Genomic DNA, 14,899 nt, shown 5'->3' on the forward strand with positions numbered 1-14,899 from the left:
CTACATCATGGAGTCAATCTGGGATTAACATGAAGAGTCAGAAGCAGCTGAGAAAACCAGAAGAAGTGTGGCAACTTCTCCAGGATGCAGGAACAAACGACCTGCACCAAATATCTGAAAACTGTGTGCAGGTTTACCAAAGAGAACTGCTGCTGATTTAAAGGCAAATATTGATTTCATCTAGGTTTCTTTTGTTTACTCAGCTTTCTATCAATTTATTAATTAATGAAAACTATTCATTGCATTATTGAAAGCATCCTCATTTACAACTTTTAGTGCATAAAACTTATTAACTATTAAATTCACTAAACAATTAATGAATAAAACAAATAGTAAGTAGATCAACTGAACCAATGTTCTAATATGAGAGTATTTATCAGTTTGGCAAAAAGTTACAGTCAGGTATCAGAACAGGGAAATTAAACAAAGAAAATATGGTTCATTTTTAAGACTGATTTCTTTTATTTCCTCCTTTCTGATTAATTCATCATCATCATCAACACAGATAAACCGTCTCATCCCTCTGCCGCCTGCATCTGTTTTTTCTACAGCGCAGCCTGGAAGTCATAACTGAGGGAAAAGACCTCCGTCGTCTCCACGGTGGATGTGTTGTCACATGACCACAGCCAACATAAACAGAGGTCATATGATCTGCTGTGTGTTTCCCCGTCATGGCGGTGAGATCGCAGCAGCTGGCTGCTGCTCTGCTCTTCATCCTCGGAGGGGTTTTAAGTTTTCCTGTCGGTCAGGAAACGCAGCGGACTGCTACCTGCGGATACGAGGTCAGCTAGCTTCATGTTTTTACTGTTTTTAACGTGTTAAAAGCTGAAGCTGAAGTCTAGTTTGTGCTGCTAGATAGATGTGACAGCTACTTTCAGTTTCACCCATCCGCCTTTTTGCTTTGTCAGTTTATATGAGGAAATGACAAAGTGACAAAGGAAATAAAATTAGCAGTTGTTTTCTTCTTCTGCCTCTTTGCCTTTTTTAACAGTAGTTGACAGTAGTGGAAGAAGTATTCAGATACTTTAAAGTACCAATACAGCAATGTAAAAATACTCAATTACAAGTACAAATCCTGCATGAAAAATCCTACCTAAGTAAAAGTACATAAGTATTATCAGCGTGATGTAGTTAAAGTATTGCAGTAAAAGTAGTGGTTTGGTTCCTCTGACTGATATATTATTATATATGACATCATTAGATTATTAATAGTGAAGCATCAGTGTTAGAGCAGCATGTTACTGTTGTAGCTGCAAGAGGTGGAGCTAGTTTCAACTACTTTATTTACAGTTAGCTAGTTTAGTCCAGTGGTTCCCAACCTAGGGGTCGGGCCCCTCCAAAGGGTCACCAGATAAATCTGAGGGGTCGCGACCCTGACTACACACTGTTTTTTTTGTCAGATCTTCATCTGAAAAGTAACTAAAGCTGTCAAATAAATGTGTGTGTGTGTGTGTGTGTGTGTGTGTGTGTGTGTGTGTGTGTGTGTGTAGTCATGTCATGCTACCAAGTCCAACATGCTGAACGTCCACCTGGTCCCTCACACACACGATGATGTCGGCTGGCTCAAGACTGTGGATCAGTACTTCTATGGAGGTCAGTCTAACACACAAATGTACGCATACATACAGATAATATGTGTGTTTACCTTTTTCTATACTGTTTCCCTATTATATACCTTACTGTAATCTAGTGATGTAACTGCCAAAATGTGCACATACCTTCATGATAACACAAGTTCTAGTAGCTCCTGTAGAAGTGTAGTTATTGCTGCTTTTAGGGGCCCTGAAGTAAGAAACTCTGCGCTCAGCATTGACTGCATATTATATATTATTTGTTAGTTGTTGTTTTTCTCTCTTTATTAGAACCGACACACAATTCCATCCACAGTCAGCAGTTATGAATTAATAATTTTTTAACATCCATAAATGCACCTCAGCCCCCAAATATTTCATTCACCCCTTTCAGTTTTTACCAATTGGATCCACTGTATTTTAAAGAGATTTCATTCTTTCAGACTTTCACGTTCATTTTTCTACTTAAATGGACAAACAGCTTGCTTTAATGATCTCTGCAGCTCTCACATGGCCACATCATTTCTTGCCAAGCAAACACTGTAATAACAGTTTTATAGTTTGAGTGACATTGAGTGAATAGCTTGTAAATTTCACCGTCACATGTCTTTTTATAGCGGGTCAGCCGCGTGTTCTGCAGGTGACCGTCCATCTGACCTCTGTGTGTGTTATTTTATGTGAGGTTGTGTAAGCAGAGGTCATCTGCACTGTAGATGGATGATGTGTGTGTGTGTGTGTAGAAGCTCATGTTTTAGCCTGCATGTGTAAGCGTAGTCTAATACTACAGTGTAAGCATGAGGTTTTCAGTTGTAGGATTTTAAAAAAATCAGATAATTGTGTAAAAAATTGCACATTTCTTGAAGTTTTAGTCAGGTGTTTTTTTGCTTAAAGCTACACAAGTGTAAATGTAATTATGTTTACATACTGTACATGTAAGGGTGTTAAACCTGTGACAAATTAGTTTTACAAATGTCCTTTTGCTGTTGGAATTAATTCATATAAATTCAAGCCTTACATCTGGGATTTCCACATGATTAAATATAACATATTTTGGGTCTCATGAACTAAAGCTAAACTTTTGTATCTTTTGTTTGCGGTTTGTAAAATAAGAACAGACTCTGTAGACAGTGTCATAATATTTCTTTACTGGGACAACATTCTTTAAGCAAGAATGTGTTTTTATCAGTTTAAGCTTTTGTCTTCAGTCCATGTGTGCCTGTGTGTGTGTGTGTGTGTGTGTTCGTAGACCGTAACGACATCCAGCATGCGGGGGTGCAGTACATCCTGGACTCGGTGGTGGATCAGCTGTTGAAGAATCCAGACAGGAGGTTTATCTATGTGGAGACGGCTTTCTTCTACCGCTGGTGGAAACGGCAGAGCTCCGACATGCAGCAGACAGTCAAACAGCTGGTTAATGAAGGTACATGAACCAATACTGTACATTTACATTTACATTTACACTGGACGGCTTTCATTTTATAATCTGCTGAACATTTCTTTCCTCTCCTCCTTCCAGGCCGTCTGGAGTTTGTGAATGGCGGCTGGTGTATGAGTGACGAGGCCACCACCCACTACAGCGCCGTCATTGACCAGATGACCATGGGCCTGAGGTTCCTCAATGAGACTTTTGGGCCTTGTGGTCGTCCACGCGTCGCCTGGCACATCGACCCCTTCGGCCACGCCCGTGAACACGCCTCCATGTTTGCACAGGTAGCTTAGCTCAAGACCAGAGCCAAGAAAGTCCTGTTTTAAAATTATCACTATTTTTTAATTTGAATGAGTTAATAAAGGATAATCAGAGATGTAGATAGATGTAGTCATAGTGCTACTATTGGACTCCACATGGTGCCTTTAAGTTGTTTAATGTACAAATAAACCAAACAGACAGGAATAAGTAAAGTTAATGTAATAATAGTCAAAACCAGACATCCAATAACTGGTTTGGAAACCAGATATACTGGATATTACAGTGTTTTTGCATAAATATTCAATTAGGAAATATATTTGCTACATTTATTTCTGGGCATTAATATCAAATATAGATGATTGTTGCTTATGTATGCACATATTCGCTGCTCTTTGCTTTTTTGCAGTTATATATTCTGCTCTCATTATTATTATTATTATTATTATGCTTTTTATGTATTATGTGTCTGATACAAAAGACAAAATAACTGAATTGGGTTAGAAAACATTTATCCTATATAATGAAAAATGTGTGACATGGCATAATTCATGTAACGAGAGGTTCTTCCTTTTCATTCCATCAGTTTGCAAGAGTTAAAGGAATAGTTTGAGTTAGTTTGGAAATATATACTTATTCACCTGTGTGTCTTTATTCCAGATGGGATATGACGGCTTCTTCTTTGGTCGTCTGGACTACCAGGACCGCAATCACAGGATGATTGAGAAGGAGCAGGAGCTTCTGTGGAGAGCGTCTGACAGCCTCACACCCCCGATGGCCGACCTCTTCACTGGTAATAGAAATACTATAAAGGGGCTTCTTCACCCAAATTACAAAAATACTTGTTTTTCTACTGCATGCCCAGACACCACTAGAGTAATATTTTTTGTAATATAACCTTTGCCCTCTACCTCTCACCCAACAGGGATCCTTCCTAATGGGTACAACCCACCTGAAGGCTTCTGCTGGGACCAGTCCTGTGATGATCCACCAATCAGAGATGACCCTGACCTGGAGGACTATAATGTCGATGATGTGGTGAAGCGCTTCCTCATAATCGCCAACAATCAGGTTAGACACACACACACAACCACACACACACAACTGAATATAAACAGACCTCATAAGTGAAAGTGTAAAGGATATACTGACTAATGACCAGCTCACTGTACACAATCCTGTGTACGTAACAAAGACAAATAATTTGATTTTTATTAAAATATAGGCAAAAACGTGGATGTTGTTCTCTTCACTGTGTAGAAAACTGTATGTCCAGAGTTTATTTTCACATTAATCTGCTGAAAGGTGAACATTTTTCTGTGCTCACTTTAAATCTGAGGTTAAGGCCTGTACCTCCGAACATGACTTGTGACATCACAGCTAGTTTGTAGCAAACTATGGTCCAATAAGCAATATGCAGGAGTAGCAGTAAAACTTTTGAAATTAAAACTATTTGCATGATTTTTCACTAAGGGAGAAAGTAGATTTTTAAGGATTTTAATTGATTTTTTTGTGTGGAAAAACTATATTGGACACAAGTATCATTCAAAGCAGAGTATTTTTTTTTATCTTTAAGTAACAAACCTCAGCCAATAAAATGTCAGCATCATTACTGTCTTCAACATTTTTTCAACAAGAAACCAACAAGACAAACTACTTTTTGACTGAGTGATACCATATGATTAGATGTGGAAGTGTGGCAGTGCTTAAAAACTCAATTTCCATTGATGTTATACCACTTTTGTACGTCATACCACCACTCTCACTGATATTTAGTGGTCAAATAAATCTGCTAATAATGAGGAAAAAACAATTATGAAAAAGTACCTACCAGGCAGTCAGACATCTGTTAAAGTTTGGTGAATTTAATATCTTCTAGCCAATCTGACTAGCCAAAGAATATACTGAAAACACAAGATTCTCATGTTTTTGGTTACCTCTCCTCCTCCTCCTCATCTTCCTCCTCTCTCAGGCTTTGGTGTATAAGACCAATCACATCATCATGACCATGGGTTCAGACTTCCAGTATGAGAATGCCAACCTGTGGTACAAGAACCTGGACAAGCTCATTCACTACGTTAACGCCCTGCAGGCGAACGGCAGCATGGTCAACGTACTCTATTCTACTCCCTCCTGTTACCTCCAGGAGCTGCACAGAGCAAACCTTACATGGTAGTATGAACTTTAAACGAGTAAGAGAATTTAATTGCCTATTTAAAATAAAATGAACCTACAATTACAGTATGTAGAACTGTTTTTTTGTGTATTTTTGTTTCAACTTCTTCTTTTCTTCACAGGGCTTTGAAGAGAGATGATTTCTTCCCCTATGCAGACGATTCTCATGATTTCTGGACCGGCTACTTCACCAGCCGGCCGGCACTGAAACGTTACGAAAGGCTCAGCAACAGCAATCTGCAGGTAGCCAAAGAGGTTCACTCTGAGATTTCAAACACGGATTCATTAAAGCCAAAATCTCTTTACAGTTCATACATTCAAAGATTACAAATGTCATCAACTGAGAGGAGATTTAAAGACATCTCAGACTCTCCCTTGTCAAGCTCTGTTCTGCACTGCACTGCACTGCCAGCTACCAATTAGCATGATAGCATACTTTAATATGTAACATGTAGCTAAACATTAGCATGGTAACACACTAGCTACACATATTAACTTGCAAAAGTTTTAGCGTATTAATACCATTGTTAGATGCTAACTACATATTGTGCAGTTAGCATGTTAATATACTTGCCTACAGCATGTTACACTAAATGCTGACATATAGTATCACATGCTGTGTCATTTAGCTCTTGTTAGCATTATTATGCTTTGTTAGCATTAATCTCAAATTACATTTGAGGATGATGGGAATTCTATCATTAGTTTATGCTGCGTTTAGGTCATATCGTACATACTAATTATGATTGTAATGTGGTTTTAAAGCAACCATCACCACTGTAACACACAAAATAAGCTAATTTAGGCTGTTTAAATCATGTGACTACAAGGCTAGCAGTGGGGGTAACCAACATAAACTAATGCATGAACACTCCTGAGTCAGAACAACTGGAAGTTTTCCTGTTCTTCCCATTCTGCCAGCATTGTGAGAATGCAGCATTAAAAGGTGTCTTGACAAGTGAAAATCTTGATCTATCGGTGGCAGCAGTTCACCAAAGTCAATGGATTCATCCTCTGGGACTGCAAATATCTGTACTAAATGTTGTGGCAGTCACCAAAATAATGCACTCTGAAGCAGTGAAAAGGTCTGCTGACTGTTGTAACTGTGTGGCTTTGTTTTCATACAGACGTGTAACCAGCTGGAGGTACTCGGTGGGCCGAACTCCAGGAAGGGACCCTTTGGGGAGGGTGACAGCCAGCCCATGAGTGAGATTTGGTTTTTACTCATTTTTGCTCTAAAACATCACTTATGGAGAAAGGCCACTGGTGATGGAAGCTCTCGTATCTCCTCCTATTGGTCACATTTATACCTTAGGAAAAAAATGACTATTAAAGGACCAGTCTGTAAAATTTTGTGGCATTTAGAAGTGAGGTTGCAACCTTCCCCTTCCAAGCGTGTAGCGTGAAAGGCCCTGTCTAGAGTCAGCATTTGGTTTGTCCATTCTGGGTTACTGTAGAAACATTGCAGTGCAACATGGCAGCCTCCATGGAAGAGGACCTGTACCCTATGTAGATATAAAGAGCTCCTTCTAAGGTGACGAAAACATGATTCTTATTTTCATGGTATTATACACTGATTAAAACATACAGTATTTATGAATATTATATTCCATTTCTGCCACTTCACTAGAAATCTTACACACTGCTCCTTTAAAACGGAGAAATGAATAACTCCCCAAATATTCTCAGTGTCACAGTGTCATTATCATGGTCTCGGTACCAATAAATATGACTGAAAACAAACAAACTGTTGGCGACTGACAGTTGCTCCCCTGCTTTCATTGGCAGAGAAAGCCATGGCGGTGGCTCAGCACCACGACGCAGTGTCAGGCACTGAGAAGCAGCATGTAGCCAACGACTACGCCAGGAGGCTCGCCAACGGCTGGCAGCATTGTCAGGTATTTCAAACCACACAAGGCATTATTTGCTTATGGGTTTGTACATGAAGATATATGAATTACTGTAGGTTCCTAAGTAAAGCTGTCCATCTGGATCAGCCACAATTTTGCATCATGGGAATTATAAGCCAAGCCGAAATGTGACTTTTTACCAAGTATAATGCTTAAATTGAAACGACCTGTTGTGTTATTGTGTGTCCTTTATGTGATCGTAGTATTTAATGTATCTGCTCCTTCCAGGTTCTGGTCAGTAACAGTCTGGCTGCTCTCAGTGGTTCGTCCGCAAAGCGAATCTACTGTAACAAACTCAACATCAGTGTGTGTCCTCTCACTGAGTCCAGCAAAAAGGTGACACATACACACACTCTCATGAAGTCCATTCAAACTCAGACAGATTTATTCCATTTCTCTGTAATATCTGAGACTCAAACCCACATCTCTCTCTCTCAGTTCTCAGTCAACGTGTACAATCCTCTCGCTCGGCCCGTCACTTGGCCGGTCAGGCTTCCGGTCAATGGAACAGCTTACGCCGTATCTGATGCTAACGGGAAATCTGTGGACTGCAAGGTCAGTGTGTGTGTGTGTGGTTTGGCAGCATTAAGTATGAGGTAATCCACAACAAGCTGTGTCAGAAAATGATATGTGATGTTATATTTTATGGCCTTTTGCAAGTAGTTAAAATATATTGTTTTCAATCATATTTTAAGACAATACACTTTTCACACTTTTTATAACCTTTTGGCCCTGATCCTGCAGCCGTGGTGTATGGTTTAAGTACTTTCTGTAATTTTTTAAAACTGGGAGAATACATAAAAAAGACATAACCAGTCAACAGCTTCTTTGTGTCACTGTTCCAGGTGGTTCCGGTGTCCACAGTCACTCAGGAGGTGAGGAAGAAACGAGGCTTCGCCGTCAACGAGCTGGTGTTCCAGGTGCAGGCTCCTCCTCTGGGCTACAGCACCTACTCCGTGTCCCTGCTTCAGGACGGGCCTCCGCCCGCGTCCACGCAGCACCGCGCAGCCACCGCCATCCAGAACAAGGTCTTCACACAGCTTTATTATACACTTGTTTCATGTTGTTGTCAATGAGATGGGATTGTTCAGTCAGTCAGCGTGATGTCAAACAAACCTGCGTTCTCTCCTCCAGTATCTACGAGTGACCTTTGACCCCGACACCGGCCTGTTGAGCAGCCTCAGCAACTTGGAGACCAAACAGACCATCAAACTGAGTCAAAACTTCTATTGGTTAGTAACTTTCTGGCAGAAACATATCTTTAAACTCGAGCCAGGACACCTTTGTTGTTAATATGTGTGTATTTGTGTGTGTGTGTGTTAAATGTTCCAGGTACAACGCCAGTGACGGGAACAATTCATGGAGTAACCAGCCTTCAGGTGCTTACATCTTCAGACCGAACTCCTCCACACCTTTTATAATCAGCAAGATCGCCAAGACTGAGACTGTTCAGGTAGAGAGTGAGCCTCATAAAATTACACCTCATTCCTTTTTTATCTCACACCCTGCGTCAAGTTTAATTAAGTAATTACAGATTGTCTTTGCACAGTTTGTTGTTCAATTGTTCATTAAAGAGAAAAGTAAAGTTTTGGAGAAACAGTGTTTGCTTGCAGCAGGAGAGTGTATAATTTATTTGATGAATATGTTCAATGAAAAGGAGTATTAATAGTGTGAAAGTAAGAATTTACTTATTTATATTGTCCCATCCCCATCAGACCTCAGTGGTGCAGGAGGTGAGGCAGTGGTTTGCTCCCTGGGTCTCTCAGGTGGTCCGTCTCTACACGGACAGCAGAGCTCTGGAGCTGGAGTGGACAGTCGGGCCGATTCCCATTGAGTGAGTATAGTAGAGTCATATACGGTGTCATGTCTGGTTTTATATGTTGGTAAATGTACAAATAGAAATTGCAGCATGTTTTTTTTTATATTTGTAGTTATAATTTTTAATAATGTATGTGAGGAATCATCACCAAAACATATTTCTCTCTTTCTTTCTCTCGCAGTGACGATCTAGGGAAGGAGGTGATCACTCGTTTTGACACCAGTATCAAATCTTCAGAGATTTTCTACACAGACTCTAACGGCAGAGAGGTGCTGCAGAGAAAGTAAGCTGACCACTGACACCGACTGGATTTACACACTTACCCGAACAATGTGAAAAAGATGTGCTAGTAAGATCACTATAGCCTAAATTGCTAAGAACGTTTTCCATCCTTACTGATTGAGATTTCAAAAATCCAGTTGAAATCGATAGAAAAGTTAATATCACGCCAAACTGGTTGCAGCTATCACACTTTTAAACCACAGTAGGAGTGTGTCTATCAAACTTTGTCTTTGTTTGGTATTTAGTATCGTCTCTTCTTCTAAAAAGAAATTAATAGAAACAGTTACATTAGAAACTACATTTGGCAAATTTATTCTAAGATCAAGATGGAAACTTTTGAATTCAACTGCTAACAAAAAACAAACTGGTGTTAAAGCACCAGTGTGTAAGATTTAGTGGCATCTAGTGGAACGGACTGACTTGAAAAGAATTGTTGTGTTGTTGTTTCCTTAGAATGAGCCCTTTATATCTATATAGGGTCCGCTTCCACAGAGGCCATGTTTCTACAGTAGCCTAGAAAGGACAAACCAAAAACTGGCTCTAGAAAGGGCTTTTCACATTTTTCATGAGTTTTGTGGCCACCGTAGGTTCTCCAAAACACTTGTCAGGGGAGGAGGAATTGGGTTGTTCAGTTGGTTGTAATCTCCAATCTCACCACTAGATGCCACTAAATTTTACACACTGGGCCTTTAAGTGAGTGTTGTTTTCCTGAACTCACTGTGTCTTATAAGGACAATCTGATAGCTGTATGTGTGTTGCTGTTGTGTCCTACAGGAAAGACTTCCGGCCCACTTGGCACCTGAAGCAGTCGGAGCCCATCGCTGGAAACTACTACCCCATCAACTCTCGCGCTTTCATCAAGGTGTGTGAAAAGAAGTATGACATTTCTTCTAGGGCTGCAACTAATGATTATTTTCATTATTAATTAATCTGATGATTATTTTCTTGATTAACTGATTAGTTGTTTGGTCCAAAAATGTCAGAAAACTGTGAAAAATGAACATCAGGATTTCCTAGAGCCGAAAGTGGTGTCATCAAATGTCTGGATTTTGGACTGTTGGTCTGTCAAAAGAAAATTGAATTAATTTACTATAATGTAAGATGAAGAAAAAGCCGCAAATTCTCACATTTAAAAACCTGGAGCAATCAAATGTTTGGCATTTGTTTAATTAAAAAATGAAAATAGTTGCAGATTAATTTTCTGTTGATCGACTAATCAATTAATTGACTAATCATCGCAGAAAATTGCTTCAGAAAAAATAAGGATAAGGAAAGATTTTTGTGTAAATTTGAGCATTATCTTTGTAGTTTATTGACCGTATGTTACAGAATTGAACAACATTTAAATCATTAAATTTGCAGCTATGAATATTAGTACAAGTACGAGCCATATGCAGCTCTTTTCTTACTTGGTTACAACCATTCTTGCTGTTGCTTTTTTTAAATAGTGCATAAAAATATCATAAAAAGATGTTCTCCAGGAAGTTAGTGTCTTGAATATATACTTTTTTGCTTCTCAGTTTACTTGGTTAACTGTGTGTGTGTGTGTGTGTGTTTGTGTGTTTGTGTGAGATCAGGACGATGTGGACCAACTCACTGTGGTGACAGATCGCTCTCAAGGAGGAGGCAGCATCAAGAACGGCTCTCTGGAGATCATGGTTAGTTACACACAAACACAGCCCATCACTGTCAACATGTTAATTACTTCAATCCACACACACACACACCACTCAGTTCTGCACCACACTGCAGGCTAATCCTCCATTTTCAAGTATTTAAACTGGATCAGACTGAACAACAAGGCACATTCACTTTCACACAGAGTGTGTTTGTGTGTGTGTGTGCAGAGACAGAAACAGACTCTCCCTTTAACCTCCCTCCTCAGCTCCACCGCCGGCTGCTCTACGATGATGTCCGCGGCGTTGGCGAGCCCCTCAATGAGACCTCTCACATCTTCCCGAAGGGGCTGGTGGTCCGCGGCCGCCTCCTGCTCTCCCTCGACCCCCCGCCTGTCGCCGCCGACGCACACCGCCCCCTGGCACAGGAGGTGGTACTACAGCCGTTGCTGACATTCACTGATGGAGATGTGCAGCCAGGCGCTCGACTAGAGGTGAGTGAGCGGCAACCATGACAGGTGCCATGTCGGTGGTTAAGTGGAATATATGAGAATAGGCTACGTGCAAATAATGTGATGTGAATGTTATGTGAAACAAGCATAAAACAGACTGGCTGCTGTACAAATACTGTAAAAATTAGATTCCTTGAACGCAATCTGAGCCACTGTGTGTAGAATTCAGAAAATTTCGGACACTGTGGCCGATAAGAACTTACTGTATGCCATCAGAATAATGTGAAAGACGCTTTAATTATATCAAAAGTCTACATACAGTTAAACTACACAAGTTTAAGCAAAAAAAAAAAAAAAATTTAGGTGAGATTTAAACAACTCAAACTTTTATAATAGGGACATTTTCAGGTCATTAAGTGTGAAGTGTTGCTATGAGGATAATTGTGGCCATTAAAAGCAATTTCTGACAAGCTGCTGCCTGTTTGAGTTATTATGTTTCTAATTGTCTCCTGTATAAACTCATTTTTTTCTGCAGATTTAAATCCCATTTCTGTCCTGTTTTGTGCATATTTGTATTTGCAGACATTGTGCTCATTTTGCAAAATCTCAGAGAGCAGGCTGAGGCAGTTAGTGACACATGGTACAAGCCCATACTACAAACTATAGCGAAGATGTAATCAAAATATGCTTTGCAATTCATATAACACTCTTCTAACAGATCAACCGATCAACCAACGACATGAGAGCACATTTATTTGTTCTCTATGTGGTGAACGGTGTGTGTGAATGAACCATCTGGCCTGTATAACTGCAGTTAAGTCATTTGTCTGTCTGTAGTTCTCCGGGCTTCAGGCTGCGCTGCCCCCTGCTGTCCACCTGCTGACACTGAGTCAGTGGGATGAAGACCTGGTCCTGCTGAGACTGGAGCATCAGTTCCAGAGCTGGGAGAGCAAACTGAACTCACAGCCTGTCACCGTCAACCTGCAGGTCAGACTCACTAACACTTTGTCACTGTCAAATTACAGCTATGAGAGAGACTAGTGCTGAAAATATTAGTACCTAAATCATTGACAACATCCTTGGTTCTGGTAGATTGTGAGTTGATGATTTATAGAATAGATTAATTAAGATTAATATGGATATAAACAAGTAAGAAAAAAATAAACCAGGTTGGTTTATAGTGACACACACACTCAGAGATCACCTCTTCTTCAACTGTAGAAGCTGTTTTCCACTCTGGAGGTGCTGGGTGTCTCTGAACTGAACCTGTCAGCCAATCAGTGGAAAGAGGAGATGACACGTTTTGACTGGATGCCACAGAAAGGTACAGACCATCTATAACTGTCTAGCTTCACTACAGTAGTCCTGAACATGCTGAGACTAAATTTAGTCTGGAGTCAAAATGTTTCAGTTCTCCAAAGTGGTGGTCTGACATCACCATTCCTAGAGCCACAGCACTAGTACGGATATGACGTTTTCCCTGAGGGTGATACTAGACTAAAGGATTCAAAAGGGTTCTTCCGCTTGTGAAAATGAATGTGTTCAGCATATTTTAGTTATCTGACAATTCAATTATGAGATTGAGAGCAAAGTTGCTATTTTTAGTTTGAAGGTGGCACTAGAAGAAAGCCTCCACTTTGGACAATAGTTGACAAAAATCAGGCAGCCACATGTTGTTGGATTTGTTCAAGCTGTCAGCTGTTTGGTGAGCTGCCAATCATTGATGGAGCACTTGGCTGGTAGCTGAGACCCTGAACATACTGAGACTAAATTTAGTCTGGAGTCAAAAATGTTATAGTTCTCCTGAGATATTTTAGTTTGGACCAAAGTGGTGGTCTGACATCACCATTCCTAGAGCCACAGCACTAGTATGGATAAAAATATAACGTTTGCCCTGAGGGTGATATTAGACTAAAGGGTTCTTCTGCTTGTGAAAATGAATGTGTTATATTTTAGTTATCTGACAATTCAATTATGAGACTGAGAGCAAGTTGCCATTATTGGCTTGAAGGTGGCACTAGAAGAAAGCCTCCACTTTGGACAATAGTTGACAATTACCAAAAATGAACATCTGGCAGCCACATGTCGCTGGATTTGTTTAAGCTGTCAGGTGTTTGGTGAGCTGCCAATCATTGATGGAGCACTTGGCAGGTAGCTGAGGGTCGTGTTCAGTTTAAACAGTAGAATAAAGAGTAGAGGGTCAATACAGGAAATCCACTGACACCTTTTAATTCAGAGGGTGGTAATCACTGCTCCATTAAAGTCAACTTAACTGTAAAAGGCTATTTCCTTGTAGGGGTTAATTAAGCAGGCAATGTAATATAATGAGTCGTAAAGGCATTGTAGCGGTTCATAACCTGAATAGCAATCTGTAAGGTGTTTAACAAGACTCCTTTTATTCACAAGTACAATTCACCTGTTTTAATTTCCTGTCACCGTTTCCAGATGTTAAGCCCCTGCCGAAGAAGTTCCAAGACCCCTCCGCATGGGAGGTCACCTTGAGGCCGATGGAGATCCGAACCTTCCTGCTCAGAGTCAGCCTCAGATAGCCCAATCACATGCTTCAGTTCTTACAAAAAAAAATTTGAGAATGATTCAGCGATTTCACTTTCAATCAATTTAAAGCTCCTGTGGCCTCTCGCTTGCGTTTGATTCAAACAGGCGAGAACTGTTTCTACACCGGTTGGGAAAACGTGCAGACACTTGGATGATTACGGGTTTCTGTTTACAAAGGACAACTCTATGAGGACACTAAATTTAAATGAACACTGGCCAGATGAACCTGGGCTGGATTTTCCAAAAACATCCGATTCGAGTTTCTTGTTTCCATTTTTAATGGAGCCGAATGAACAGTTAAACCGGATCCAAAAGATGTTTTTGGAAACCCAGATTCTGCTCGTCACAGAAATCGAGCATCCTCATGGCGTTCAAACAGGAAAAGGAGGTTATTTGACATTTAGTGACACTGAATGTATGAATTCTTTTAAGACATACTGTACTGTATGTATATTACTTGCTGAAGCTGCCTTTCATATTGCAGATATATCAAAGACAAAAAGACTACATCCCTCCAGATCTGACCATTTTTCAGACCTAAAACTGAATTTTTAGCTGATTTTTCAGCACGTGCACTTCAAAAAACACAGAAAACCTTATGTGATTCAGACATTTTCTCTCTACAAACTGGTGCCAAATTATACTGACTGCCTAAAGTGTAACCTTTGTATTCTGCAAATATGTGTAAATACTTTGAAAATATTACTTTTATACTGATCAAGCGGTTGAAATTAAAAATCTGTCATTCTTACTTGTTGTGTTACATGTGTCTTAATGTTGCAGGTTTTCAGTTCATTTGATGTCGAACACGTTCTCGCTATCAAAAGTCGTAAA

The 14,899-nt window shown here is 40.0% G+C and overlaps 1 protein-coding gene across 1 annotated transcript; it reads left to right on the forward strand.

Moving 5' to 3' along the window:
* The first annotated feature begins 646 nt into the window (after positions 1-646).
* On the forward strand, positions 647-14,816 carry man2b1 (mannosidase, alpha, class 2B, member 1). The gene is made up of 23 exons (XM_044339997.1): positions 647-782; positions 1,491-1,593; positions 2,818-2,991; positions 3,088-3,281; positions 3,916-4,048; positions 4,181-4,326; positions 5,228-5,427; positions 5,553-5,673; positions 6,558-6,636; positions 7,219-7,328; positions 7,569-7,676; positions 7,779-7,895; positions 8,186-8,368; positions 8,475-8,572; positions 8,673-8,793; positions 9,056-9,174; positions 9,341-9,442; positions 10,216-10,303; positions 11,019-11,099; positions 11,327-11,551; positions 12,347-12,496; positions 12,731-12,833; positions 13,955-14,816. The coding sequence occupies exons 1-23, from the start codon at positions 672-674 to the stop codon at positions 14,056-14,058; spliced, it is 2,970 nt and encodes a 989-aa protein (XP_044195932.1). The 5' UTR covers positions 647-671; the 3' UTR covers positions 14,059-14,816.
* Positions 14,817-14,899: the final 83 nt, after the last annotated feature.

This window comes from Thunnus albacares, chromosome 3, assembly GCF_914725855.1.
Source record: "Thunnus albacares chromosome 3, fThuAlb1.1, whole genome shotgun sequence".
Taxonomy (NCBI): domain Eukaryota; kingdom Metazoa; phylum Chordata; class Actinopteri; order Scombriformes; family Scombridae; genus Thunnus; species Thunnus albacares.